The sequence below is a fragment of the Pongo pygmaeus genome, chromosome 8 (genome assembly GCF_028885625.2).
Source record: "Pongo pygmaeus isolate AG05252 chromosome 8, NHGRI_mPonPyg2-v2.0_pri, whole genome shotgun sequence".
Lineage (NCBI taxonomy): Eukaryota > Metazoa > Chordata > Mammalia > Primates > Hominidae > Pongo > Pongo pygmaeus.
Window position 1 is genome coordinate 53,084,966 of NC_072381.2, and position 13,860 is coordinate 53,098,825.

Genomic DNA, 13,860 nt, shown 5'->3' on the forward strand with positions numbered 1-13,860 from the left:
ACTCCTGGCACCCAGGGGCAGCCTATGCACTCCAGGGGCCACAGCAGATCTGAGGTCCCTGTGGGAGGGGGTTTCACACATGCTGCTGGACAGGGGTGATCACACAGGCATACTCCATGCCACCTTGGTTCCCACACTTGCTGCACACCAGAGTCACCTGAGAGGTGAGGGGACCACCCCCAAGATGGTTCTGTCAGTCTGGCACAAGGCCTTGGAAATCAATATCTAGTAAAGCTTCCCAAGGTGATTCTGTGAGAGCCAGGAAGGCTGGGAGGCAGGTCTGACCCACTTCTTTCCCTTGCAGAAATCCCAGCTGCTTCCTGAGAGGGCTGCCTAGGCCCTCAGTGATGAATCGTATGCCCATGATGGGCCCCTGCCTAGGTCCAGTGCTCTGAAGCTGCCCTCTGGACACTCTTAATAGTTGTGTCTTGGAATGTGTGTTTTCTGAGTGAAGTCCCCAGGACAATGAGCGAGTATACAAAGCTTCGACTTTCAGAAGTCCTGCCTCCCCTCCTCCTTGGAGGGTTCTGGCTGCCAACTCCTCTGCTCTCTGAATCCCCATGCCTTGCCCAGCCTCCCCTGCCCCTTCGTCCTCCCCACACAGTGACCTCTGCTGCCCTCCACTGAGGGCAGCCATGGCTCTCACTGCCCCCTAGTGATGCCCTCCTCAGGGGCTGGTGGAGGAAAGGTCCCAAGCAGGCACATGCACCCAAGGCATGTCAGAGCAACCATGACAGTGGCTGTCCCCACCCTGGGCCAGGAGCACCAAAGCTCTTTCCCTGGGCAATTCAGCAGGGACAAGCCTCTCACCCACCCAGCTCCCAAGCCAGGTACCAAACGCATCTCCATACAAAGGGTGTAATCTCTTGGGGGACCACTGATTGTCTGGGCTGGGACAGCAGAATCATGGGAAGGGAGTTTGGGCTTTTTCACCCTGCCTGGGGCATGGTGCATGGATCCAGCAACTGGTGTGGCAAAGTCACAGGGCAAGGTCCCAGGTACCTGCAAGGGTCTCTGTCCAGCTTGTGAATGTCCCTATGCCCAAGAGAATGTGACATTAAACAGCAAATAAAAAACAAAAACACCATGACATGATGAGACAGAGAAAGCACATATAGAGAAAAAAGAAAACGTTTTATATTTTAGTTCCTATGGTGGCTGCTTTTGAACACAGGGTGCTGCCTCTTCACTTTTCAGTGAGCCTATTTGCCAGTGTTTCCCACGGGAGAGCCATGCTGTAAGGGGAACCTGTTTTGTTCCCGACACCCACAGGGAAGCAGAAGGAAAGGGTGTGTGTACCAAGAACTCCACTTGGAGGGACAGATATGGAGCTACACTGACTGAGGACCCTGGGGACAGGAAAGGAGGGGCTAAAGCAACAGGGGCAAATGCTCCAGCCCAAGCCAGACAGACAGAGTGACACAGGAAACCCTGGGAATGGGGCCTCCCCTTTCCCAGGTAAGGGACTGAGGTCCAAAAAGTATTTTACTGAGTGAGCCCTCAGTCACCCTCATACCCTTCTGGCATCTTCCTAGAGGCTAGGGTTCAAGATCCCCTCTGAGGATTATAACTAGGCTCCTAGACCTGGTGTGTAGGTCAAGATGCTCACCCCGGACAGAACTGGGACAGTAGCACCATTCCCATCACCTGGAGTCTTGGTACCTAAGCACTGCACAAGCATCCCTGCAGAGCGGGGGAAGCTGGCCCCCATCACAGTAGGTCTGGCCCATCTACCTGGTGGGTAGAGGAGTCTCCAGTCACCTAAGCCGTGTGACCACAGGGATGTCAGGAATGGGTCCCTGGGTGAATTGTCCCTTCTTCCCCTCAGCTGAGGGCAGGTGGCTTGAAGGGGATGGGCAGAGGTGGGACTGGTCTGAGGAGGCCATGGCCCTCTGACTTGCAAGCCCCATACAGGAAGTGTCCTCAGAAGGTTGTAGACCCTCAGAGTGAGCCACCCTGACACCCCCAGCCCCTCACACACCAGCTTCCTTAGGTTTAGCATTTTCATGCTTTGGGTAACTCAATCTTGCATACTTGGGGTGTAAAAGTTATCATCCCACTTCATACGTTTTGTGCCAGTGCAGGTGGACCAGGCACACAGTGGGTGCCTGTCAGCGCGTGCTGCATGAATTGATGCAGTTGGTCATTGCATAGGAATTGGAGGCCCCCGTCAGGCAGGCATCCCACTTGCACTGACAAGTTTGCTTCAACACTTTTAGGACTAAGGTGTAGAGGAAATGATGTCAGTGCACTGCAACAGACATCCCCTTGACAGGGGGATGCATGGAAGCTGGGATTCAACGGGATTTTGCTGGAGTAAGCCAGAGGTGGGCTCATTGGTGCTCTTCAGGGCAGGAAGGACAAGTGGCGGGCAATGCAGGAGCCTGAGAGGGGAGAGCCTCTAGCCATGCCCCACTCAAGCCCTGCCTCCAGGAGGCCCTGAGCAGAGGCCCAGAAAGCCAAGTTGACAATGTGTGTGCTTCCAACCCTGGGGGTTGGGGAGATGGGAAAGGCTCACATCCAAATACTCAACATTGACTGAGAAGCTCTAGGCCCCACCTGGGCCCTGGACAACAGAGCTATGGGCCTGAACATGGACAGATACGTTCTGGGGAGCTTAGGGTGAGACCAGCCACACATGGGGCTCTGCAGGGGACGTGCTCAGGCTCTGGGGCAGGGAAGGGACAGCCCACACAGCATTTGCTCTTTCTGAAAAGCCCACATGGCTCACTCCTTGTCTTCACCCAGTCTTTGTTCACAAGATGCCTCCCCAGAGCCACTTTCCTATCTAAAAGAGCATACTCTCCCTCGTACCACCTGCCATGCTCCATCCTCCTCCCTTCTTCATTGTTTTTTTGTGGTTTTTTTTGTTTTTTTTTTTTTTGGTTTTTTCTTGCACAAATCACTACCTGGCATTCTTTTATATTTGTGCCTTTGTCTGTCTTTGCCTCCTCCTTCTAGAATGTAATCTCCACATGAAAAGGACTTTGTTTCATTCACAGCATAGATGGGGGCCTAGAATAGTGCCTGGCACCTGGCAGATGTTTCACAGCATTCCCTAGCTGAGGCTGGGAGGGCCAGCAGGACTCAGCTGGAAGTCACATGGGGCCCCTTTAACAGGCTGAAGGGAAAACAGCAGCAGTGGGAGTCAGTGATGGTTCTGGCAGAGGTCTGGGGGAAACTGAATGCCACTGGGATGTCCCCATGTGAGACCCCATTCAGACACAATTGGCCTCCCGCAACTGCCCGCTTCCCTCGCCACCCTCCATCCCTGCCCAGTCTAGCCCAGTAGTTACCACAACCGATCCCGGCAGATGTAGTGTCATCGGGGCCTCTCCAGCCAACAGGATGAACTCTGGCCTGGAAAACTGGAGGAAAACAGTCACGTATGGTAGAGAAGATGACAGATTCCAGGCTTTGGGTCTGGGCTTCCTCCATGATGCACCTCTGCAGCCCCCACCAGCACACATTCCCCAGAGCCAGCAGGAAACAGGCCAAGATGGGGCTGACCTGGGCTGAGTCCCCAGCTGAATGGTACGTCTTGGAGCAGAAGTCTTACAGGTGGGTATAGGGTATCAGCAACATTCTGGCTCTTAAGTTGGGTACAGGGGTGTTGGGGTGAATTATAAGTTTCATAATTCACACAGAACTCCATCTTTTGTATGTATCAAAAGTGTAAAATGTATTGTATAATATAAATATAAATGCAATAAAAATATTTTAAAAAACAGAAATACTTCTAGATTTAGATGAGCTGAAATGTTTTCTAGCTCTAGATTTTGAATCAATAGCTTAGTGGGCAGCTCTTGTTCTCAGTGTATTTGTATTACACTTGACCCAGAAAAGACTGCAATACCCATAACTAGCTAGACCCAGCTATCCCCCTGTGGGGTGCATATTCTCAACCCATTTTACAGGTGAGGAAATTGAGGCTCCTCGCCTTTAAAAAAAAAAAAGCTTAAGAAGCTCACCTGAGTCATATAACCAGCAAGTGATAGGGTTGGGTGGGGCTTCTATAGTGCCCCCAAGGGTACCTAGCAGGACTCTTGTCCCAAGAGGCCAAAATTCCAGCCCAGAAGTGACTTGTGTCCTGCAAGCGTTCCCAATAGAAGTATCTTTAGTGAGCGATCAGGAAGAAAAGCCAAAGGAGGTGGACAAAGCCTCTCAGAAGCCCTCTTCACGCCCTCCACCAAGTTCATGGAGGCCAGAGAAGGGCCTAGGAGGACAGTGCTGGCCGGGCCAGGGTATGAGAACCATAGGCCAAACAGGAAGAGGGACATCCTGAGGCTATTTGGAGCTCAGCTCAGTCGAGAGACCTTAACTAACTTTGACAGACAGACAGGCACATTCCCCCTAACCCTATTACCCTCTTAGGGTTACCCAGCTGGAAGAATAACCCTCTGCTCCCTAAAGAAGCCCCCCCTGCGGCCCTGGATCTGTGCTCCTTCCTTTCACCTGTGTAGAAGGCCCCTTCCAAACACATTCTGCCTTGTCAGTTCTCGAATCACGTAGCATGCTCTGCCACCACCCTTCACACTGGTGGCTTCCTGTAGGGTGGGACCCAGCATCTTCAACCCTACATCCTACACAGTGTCCCCCACAGAGCCTGCCCCAGTGAGGCCACTCAGTGAATGCCTATGCCCTAAGTTGCAAATTTCAGGTTTATGTCACTCCAATCCTATAAACCTCAGCCCAGGGAAGTTGTCCCCTAGAAGACCCTGCCCATTTTCAGCCACTGTGCCTGCCACCCACAGCTCCCTGCTCCAGCCTCCTTGAGGAGTGCCCTTCAGCCTTATTTTGCTTACCTTGCTCCTTCTTTGCAGAAAACCCCTTTGAGAAGGAGTTGTTGGCCATGAGCTGTCTGCTGCCGAGTGCACAGATCCAGAGCTGAGCCTCCGGCCCTCCTGCTGGTCCTGGGGATCTGCTCCTGGAAGAGTGCTGGCCAGGGAGGTGTTGAGAAGGGGTGAAACACTTAGCAATAGCAAGGGCTTCCATGGCATGAAAGACTACCCGCACAGGGGCTCAGCTGGGCAGGGTGCACCCACTGATGCATGTCACCTTCTCCCCCACCTATGGGGGAGTTACATCCACTTTTCAAGTGGGGGAAGCTGAGGCCTGGAGAAGCCAGGCTGCACAGCCACTGGGGTGTGGTGGGGTTGGAGGTACAAGGCACAGTCGACTTCTGCACCCCATGGCTTTGCCTCTCTGTTTGTGGTGCCAGGACCCCAGGTCTAGAGCAATCACCCAGCAGGTCATGGGATTGCAGAGGTTCTGGCTTCTTTAGAATTTGATATATTGTTCAAAATATTTTGACAATAAAATATATTGTTTAAGGAATCAGGGGGTAAAAGTTGTTTTCATTGGGAAAATAAAGTTTTAAATGGCAGGAAAAATTATTGCAAGATAAACTCTACAATATCCAACCAGGGTGCCAGCTGTGGATTTGACATCAACTATGACAAGACACTGTTACAGCCCTCAACAGGTCAATATGTGAATAAATAAATCACCCAAACTTCAAAATAAACATAGTTCCAGGTCCAGGAAGATATGAGCCCATCTAGGTTTTGATCTGATTCAAGCATCCTAAGTTAGACAATTGCAAAAATGTCCACAATTCTTCTCCCTGATCTGCACCTTTGCAATCCGACTTTGCATCCTCCTGCCATCAAGAGATGGAGTCTATTTCCTACTCCTTGAAATGGGGCTAGCCTTTAGGCTTGACATGGCCAACAGAATGATGTGGAAATGATGGAAGCCCAGTTCTGAAGGCTTTATGCACCTCACCGTCCTCTCTCTCCTCTCTCTCCTCTTTCTCTCTGTCTCTCTCTCCCTCTTTCTCTCTCTCTCTCAGTTCCTCTCTCTCAGTTCTGCCATTGTCAGGAGAACAATCCTAGGCTGACCTGCTGGTGGAGGAGAGACAGAGCTTCCCAGACAATGGCCATTCACCCCCCAAGGAGAAGCTGGCTAGCCGAGCTGAAGATAGTCACAAAGGCAGGAAGGCTTTCAGCAGAGTCTAGAAGATCTCCCAGCTGAGCACAGCCTAAATGACCAACTCACAGAATCATGAGCTAAATACATAATTGTTGCTTTTAGTCAGTGTGTTTTGTGGTTGTTTGTTATGCAGCATGGTATGGCAATGGATAATGGCAACAATATTGAGGCATGTTGTTGCTCCGCCACGCGGCCTGAGTATGGTTCCCAGAGGAAACAGGATGCCCTGACAGCACAGCTGCCACCAGGCCCCTCATTATCTTGGCTTTGGATCTGCTTAAATGTGGCTTCTTCATCTGCTAATGAAATAGCATTGGCATTTTCTGGAGGAGCAAGAGGCTTCTCACTAATAATGAGTAAAGAAATAAGGTACCATAGCCCCCACACCTATGTCTCACATCAAGTTCACAGCACCCTTTAGGCCTTGCTGCTTACCGGTTAACAAGGAGGCTGCAGTGACTGTGTGTCAAGGTGTTCCAATGGGGCTCTGGTGAGCTCTGGGTCTCCGTGCTTCTTTCTGAAACTAATCAAGCAGCATGGTAGAGGGCATGGGCAGAAGCCAAGATCACGGCTTTCTTAAATCAGGCATCCCAGAGCATGAATGGCATCATGACTTACTAGCTGTGTGACCTTGGTGAAATTCCTTAGCCTCTCTGAATCTGTTTCCTCCTGTAGAAAACAGAAATGACAGTTAGAGAGGGTTGGAGGGAGGGTTACAAGGGAAGATAAAGCCTAATGGCAAAGTGCACTTTGTTTTAGAGACAACAGACAATAACATTAATTTAAAAAAAAAAAAAAAAAAGCTCAGATTTAGTTGAAAAGTAGAGAACAGTAGATTTGAAGACTATTCCACAAACCACTCTTAACACACCCAGAACAATAACTGAAAAAAAAAATCAAGTTTTTCTTTTCTTGTTGTTTGCTTCAATTTGGATTTTCTCAACTTGGACAGTTAGAACTCATTTTTAAAGTTTTCATTTGATATAAATAACTGTGTTAAGTTGTGTCCCCAAATAAGACTTTCCTGGGAACACAGGTGAGTCCTAAGCTCAGCCCCTTCTCTTCAGGGGCTTCCTGAAAGAGTGGCACTTACATAGGCTTTCTCTGCCATCACAATGTGGATGTGCGGCCCATACAGGGCAGGAAACAATAGAATGGGTACCATCAGCCCACGCAGGGACTGCTTAGGGCACGTACTCACCTCTGCAAGGATGCAGACACTCTGGGGCCTGTGCCACTGGGCTCTCGCTGCTTGTCCCATGCAGTCTCTTCCTGAGCAGGTAGCTTCTGTTCTGCTGCACAGAGGAGCTTTCCTCCACAACTCTTTTCTCCACCTGGGGGTCAAGTGCATCACACATCCACATCCCAAGATAAGGAGGGGGCATTTTTATAGATACATGCAAACTGGCTGTCAGACTAAATCAATGTGGAATTGTCTGCCCTACACGGTGACCTAATGATGTGTTCTCTGGCGCCCAGAATGTGCTCTGTGCCCACCCCCTGCATGCACCCTGAAGGCACCTCAGTCCCCACTCCAGACCTGCACACTCACACACATCTGTGCCTTTGTTCATGCATTCCCTCCATGGCTAGAGCCTCCCCAGAAGCTCCTCTGTGCCCACAAGACCCAGAGCTGTGTCCTGCCTACTTCTAAGCCTCTCCACCTCTGCCCTCTGATCACCTTCCCTTATCACTGCACTCACACCTGGCTCTGTTGCATCATGTTCCATGAGTGTGCTGCTTGTCTGTCTCCCCCAACATCTCTGTGTGCTTCATGCACCACCATAGCACACCTAATGCAGTGTGACTAACATCTACCTTGCAGGTCCCTGATGGAAATGTTGCAGGTCAATACAGTGTCTATCCAAGGACAATGGCACACCAGTGGATGGTAGACTTTAGTATCTTTCAAATAAATATAGCCCACTTCCCCCACCAAATCCTCTGGCTCAATTCGTAGGAGCCACATGTTCCTATGCCAAGAGTGAAGGGGTCCAAGAAGGAGGCCTTCTCTGATGGAAGAGGCCTTCTCTGATTGACTGTTGCCACTGTCCACCCTGCTGTCCCCTCATCTCCATCCACGTGGCCCCTCATGAATCCTGGTCTCAGCTCTCCAACTTGTCCCTGGACAAGTGCAGCCACTCAACTGGCCTCTAGCTTACCTGTCTCTGGTTCCTCCCAAATACAAACTTCCTTACATTTTGTGCCATAGGCACCTCACTTGCCCGTCCTATCCCAGCTCCACTCAGGTCTCATGGGGGACCAACTCCATGGTGCCATTCCTGCAACACAGCTCCCCAGGGGCCCAGGCTGGGCCCGTCTCCAGCTGAGACTATATCCTTCAACTTGTCAGCTGTACTACCATCACTCCCCTCTCCCAGGAACATTTCCCCAGTAAATAACTTGCACAAGAATCCCTGTCTCTGGGTTAGCTTGGAGGGAATCCAACCTAAGCCAAATGCCTCCCATGTGCCAGGCCCCTTCCTGCACTCTGAGGAGTGCACAGGGCAGCAAGCAGCACAGTGTGACAAGCACAACAAAGGACACCCCACAGGTATAAAATAGCAGAGGGGAGGGTACCCAGGGACCACAAAAACGAAGTCAGGGAAGCCTTCTGTGCAGAACCTAGAGTTGAATTTTGATAAGAAAACTGAATCATGGGTTCTAAACATGATTGCTTTATATAAGGACACACTTGCAAAGGTGTCAAGAGTCTTAGCCATGTGACAAACTGGGGCTTGCCTAAAGGTCTTTGTCAGCACTGCCCAATAGAACTGCAATGACAAGAATGTTCTAGATCCACCCTGTTCAACAGGGTCATCACCTGCTACAAGTGGCAACTGAGCACTTGAAATGTGACAGATGTGACTGATTAATTTAATTTTTTATTTTATTTTAGTTAATTATAATATAACTAATTCAGATTTTAATAGCCACACATGGCCAGCAGCTACTGCTTGAAAAGCACCGTTCTCTACTGACCTCAGAAATGGTACCCAGAACCAAGCCAACCAGCCTTCTGATGTGGAGACCAGCAGGGGCTGGGTAGACAGACACTTCTTTCTCATGAATCCGACAAGCTTCCAGAACCGACTGCAACGTGCACCGCCTGTGAGGCTGGTCTTCACACATGGTCAGCAGGATGGAGTGCAGGGGCTCATGGAGCTGCAGGGGCTGGAGGCAGACAGGGCCAGTGAGAGGAGAAAGCAGCCAGAGCTGCTGCTATGAGGCCAGCACCTTGTCAGGCAGGCCTTGGAGACATGGAAACGGGTGTTCCCACAAGCACCAGAGCAGATGCCTGCCCCTTCTGGAGAGTTTAAGGACAGACACAAGATCCATCACTGAGGCCACAAAGTGCAGAGCAGTCAATCACCTCTGCATCAATTCTGTGTCGTCTGCTGCTTTCTAAACCAGAACATCCTTCTGCCCAAGCACATGCTTGGAATGCTCATGAAAAATAGATGCTTTGACAACACGGATTTCCACCTGTGCCAAGCACCCCTAATCAAACCAGAGGTCAGCCTTTCACTCAGGTTCACCTGCGCAGCTTGTCATTGTATCCAGTCACTCAGGGGGTCTCACTTGGCCTTTGCCCTGGAATGTGAGCTCCTGGGACATACAGACTGTGGCCTATTCCTGTTCACTTCGGAACAGCCAGCAGTCAGCACAAATGCTCAATCATTGTTGGTTGAACGTTATGTCTGTCACGTGTACACATCGAGCAAAAGAAAACAGAAGCATCTTATAAGCATTTCCCTCATGCATTTAAATGACCACAACTCATACGAGAAAGTCCTCAAATTCAGATTCAAAATCAGACTTTTTCTCAAGCTCAACCCACACTGCAGGTCACTTTCCAGATAAAGGCTGCACTACCGCTTCTTGCTGGGGAGCATCAGCTGTGAGCACCTATCTCTGTGTACAGCCAAGCTGCTAAGTCCTGCTGTCACAGTAAATCCAGGCGTCTTTTGTGCCTGGTGCTGCACAGCCACACCAGATATGGTCCCTGCCTTCAGGAAAATAATGGTGTGATGAGAGAGACGGTCACTAAAAGTGACAAAGACCATAGAGGATGACAAGGACTTTGACCTTGGGAAGCACAGGCCATGGCACTAATGTAGAGGAAGGGGCTTAGCCAAGGCCGGAGTTAACCAAGAGGAAAGTGGGGAGTGAGTTGCTGGTGAAGGGATCCGTGTGTGCAAAGGCACGAAGATGCAGATGAACTGACATGCATCTAAAGGGAAGGGGATTATGAGGACAGGGGCCTGGGGGAAAATAGCAATGTGGGGTCCCTTGTTCAAAATTATTAAGAATTCTAGGACAGTGATAGCAGAGCATTAAACTAAATGCAGGACCCTGTGCTATGACACAGGGTCACACACCCAGGACACACACCCAGGAAGCCGGTCCTGATTACAGCAGAGTGCCAAAGGGGAACCAGACAGGAGCAGGGACCCTATCCTAGGCTCCAGGTGTGTCTCACTGAGAAGCCAGAAGGCAACCCCATGGGCAGTGAGGCGTTACAAAAGGTTGCATATGAGAGTGGTCGTGAGCTGGTCTCTTAGAAAGACCACCCAGGAAGCACCCGGATGTTGAATTGGAGAGGGTAGGGGTGAGTAGAAAGAAAGGCAGGAAGGAAGGAAGGGAGGAGGAGGGAGGGAGCCAGTCTAGCCGGGTCAGCTGGGCAGGGCTCTCCAGCATGTGTTCTTGTGGCACCAGTCTCTAAGGAATTGTTACAGTGTCAAATGGAAATGTACACAAACACTTCTATTCTGTAGTTGAAAATTGTGTAAAATATTAGGATATTTTTATGTATTTCTTTTTTGAGACAGGGTTTTGCTCTGTTGCCCAGGCTGGAGTGCAGTGGTTTGATCTCCACTCACTTCAACCTTCCCCTCCCAGCCCCCGGGGTTTAAGCGATTCTCGTGCCTCAGACTCCCAAGTAGCTGGGACTACAGGCATACACCTCCACACCCAGCTAATTTTTTTATTTGTAGTAGAGACAGGGTTTTGCCATGTTGGCCAGGTTTGTCTCGAACTCATGAGTTCAAGTGGTCTGCCTGCCTCAGCCTCCCAAAGTGCTGGGACTATAGGCGTGAGCCAGCATGCCCAGCCAGGATAAAGTTAAGTTTCTAAGCTTTAAGCCTTCTTGTAGTCTTTAAAAAATGACTCTAAAAAATCTTTGAGAGGGAGATATTGTAGGGAGCATTTACCCAAATCTGTTGAGCCCAGAAGCCTTTTTCAGGGAAGCATCTCACTTTGGGAAGGGCTGTTTTAAAGCCTTTTTAAAATATATGTAAATTTGTATCTTCAGTGTCTACAAAATTCTCTAGCTTGCTATTAATACTTCCTCTGAGCGGAGATGGCCAAACTTATCCTGCTTGCCAATCCCAAATTGTGGCTGCCTGGAGTGCTATGTTGAGTGGGATTCTGAGGTTGTTTCTGCACTAGCAGGAAGGAGTTGTGTGATGAGTTCTCAACGCCTGCCTAGGACCTAGAGGAGGGGAGAGTGGCATTATGTGTGCTCAGTAAATGTGGTCCCTGCCCAGGAGAAAACCACTAAATAAACCCAGAAACATAGCCCGGCAAGACTTGGAGTATCTTGTTTACAAACCTGATGTGGCGGAACATGAAACCCTGCTGACCAGTAGAGGGTCATTCCTAAAGAATAAACGTGCATCTGCCCAAAAGAAGAGTACATGATTAGATTTCAATCATCTCTGTTATTCCATGGCTCTGCAAGAAAAATACAATCCGATTTCCACATGAACAGACACTGTTGTCTGGCTAGTCTAGCACCGTCTGCAACTCCCTTAACCCTTGTTGCCTTCTACTCCAGAGGCTAGAAAGCCAGAAATTTGCTTTCTAGCAGAAACCATGACACTCAGTTTTGGTGAAAGGTGTGAGAGAAATCTGTTAGAGGGCTTCTGATAAGGCTTTTGCTTTACTGACAAAAGGACACATGACTGGCCCTACGCTTTCCCCTTTGTTCCTCCCTTCAAAATTGATGTGATTGATACATGGAGTCTTCGCAGCCATTCGGTGACAATTAGGCAGCAAACATAGGACAGAAAGCCAGCCACTGGGGAAAGTAGAATGGAAATACACAGCCTGGATCCTTGATGACATGAAACGGCTGCTGACCAATCCCTAGACCTCTTGTTAAGTAAGTGATAACCATATCTTTGGCCCTGGCCATTGTATTTTAGGCCTTCTGTTTCCATGACACATTACAGTTCAGCCTGATTACAAAGCACCATATCTTGTCAAAAAGCAAAATGATGTCATGGGAAGAGCATTGTCTGACATCTCTGACCCTCGGTTTCTTCATCTTAAAAATGAGTATTCTGCCTGAATTCTAATAAAGATCAAGTCAAAAGTACCCGAAGGTGGTAATATTAACTATTATTATTGTTACCATTATTGTTATTATTGGACATAGAGCACTTACAATATACCAAGCTTTGTTCTAAGTCTTTTACCCATATAAACTTATTTAGTCCTCACTGCAATCCTGTGACGTAGGTACTTGAATTGTCCCCACTTGTCTACATGGCCTCTGGATTATACCAGTCCTCAATCAATGTCAGTTGGTGTTTACTGTGGGGCTTCTATTATAACTGACAAGGCACATTTCCCTTAAGATATCTCTTCTCAGGAAATGATTTTTGTTGACTTTAGAAGGAAACAATGAGGTAATGAAACATTGCATGTAAAAACACACAGTTATTTGAGCCCCCCACTTGGTTTAATACAAGTGGTTTTAGTTTTTGGTTTTGGTTGTTCACATCTCAAGGTCAAGATGTGTTCAACGTCACCTGTGACAACTCATTAGCTCTCATCTTTGTTTGAAATTATATCCTGAAACCAGCTCCCACCCCTCAGATGAACATGCATAGATACCATGCAAGAAAGTTCACAAGCTGCATCCCCATTTCCAGAGAAACGACCTGAAGAGCAGGGGTTTGGTAGACAGCCACTTCTTTCTCATTAACCCAACAAGCTCCCAGAACCAGTTTCAGTGACTGCCACCCGCAAGGCTGGTCTTCCCACATGGTTAGCACGATGGAGCATAGAGACTCATGGAGCTGCAGGGACTGAAGTGCAGACAGAGCTCCAGCATCCTGAGCACTGCCAGAGGCACCACCCACACCTGAGAGCTCACCTGGATTCTAAGGGCTCTGTCTAAAAGTGTCTTAGGGCAAGGCCTTGGCCACAGTGACAAAAGGCTTCATCTAAAATTCTAAATTCAGCTCATTGGTAGACACTGCCAGTAGAGGCTGGTGAGAAGGATTTTGAAGGCAACTCCTGGCTCAGTGGGAAAGAACACCATGTTTGATTGGTGATGTCTGCCATGAGCATAGGATGGGGTACTGGCAGCACAGATGACTTGTAGTTAGAGACCTGCCCACACCTTCCACCTGACCTGCACCTGGGGCTAAGATGCCAAGTAGTTGGGGAAATATGTCAGTGCACTGTTTAGAGCAGATGTTGGTCCGAGGAGAGGGGTCCGGGTACACCCTCTCAGCACCAGAGCAAGGCCCAGGACTGAGGGAGGATTCTGAGCACAGCCTGTCCAGGGACCATTCTCCTAACTCCTAGCTGCCCAACCAACCCCTCATGGACCCATGCCAAATTGGATGAAGAGAGGAGCCTGTAATGAATGGAAAAGAACAGTGATGAACAGAACTGAGTGTTAGAGATGCTGAAACAGCTCAAGTAACCTGGTCACTCTGCCTCCTGGCCTAATAAACAGGGCTTGAGGCTGGTGGCTCTGGCCCGTTAAAGCCCACTCCACTTGCCATGCTTCATATGCCTAGAGCGCTAAACCAATGTTTGGTTAGTTCAGAGCTCAGTCCCTCTCAT

At 49.3% G+C, this 13,860-nt stretch overlaps 1 protein-coding gene across 2 annotated transcripts in view; it reads right to left on the reverse strand.

Annotated features, from left to right (window-relative positions):
• FRMPD2 (FERM and PDZ domain containing 2) overlaps positions 1–13,860 on the reverse strand; it is a 121,667-nt gene that overhangs the window by 76,637 nt on the left and 31,170 nt on the right. Inside the window, exons 4-9 of one of the 2 annotated variants that reach the window (XM_054435554.1) lie at positions 11,609–11,674; positions 8,977–9,168; positions 7,196–7,328; positions 6,430–6,517; positions 4,806–4,938; positions 3,297–3,368 (exon numbers count right to left, since the gene is read on the reverse strand). In XM_054435554.1, coding sequence (XP_054291529.1) covers positions 3,297–3,368; positions 4,806–4,938; positions 6,430–6,517; positions 7,196–7,328; positions 8,977–9,168; positions 11,609–11,674 — 684 coding nt within the window. The remainder of the gene's footprint in view (positions 1–3,296; positions 3,369–4,805; positions 4,939–6,429; positions 6,518–7,195; positions 7,329–8,976; positions 9,169–11,608; positions 11,675–13,860) is intronic. The other variant, XM_054435555.1, reaches the window with a different exon arrangement.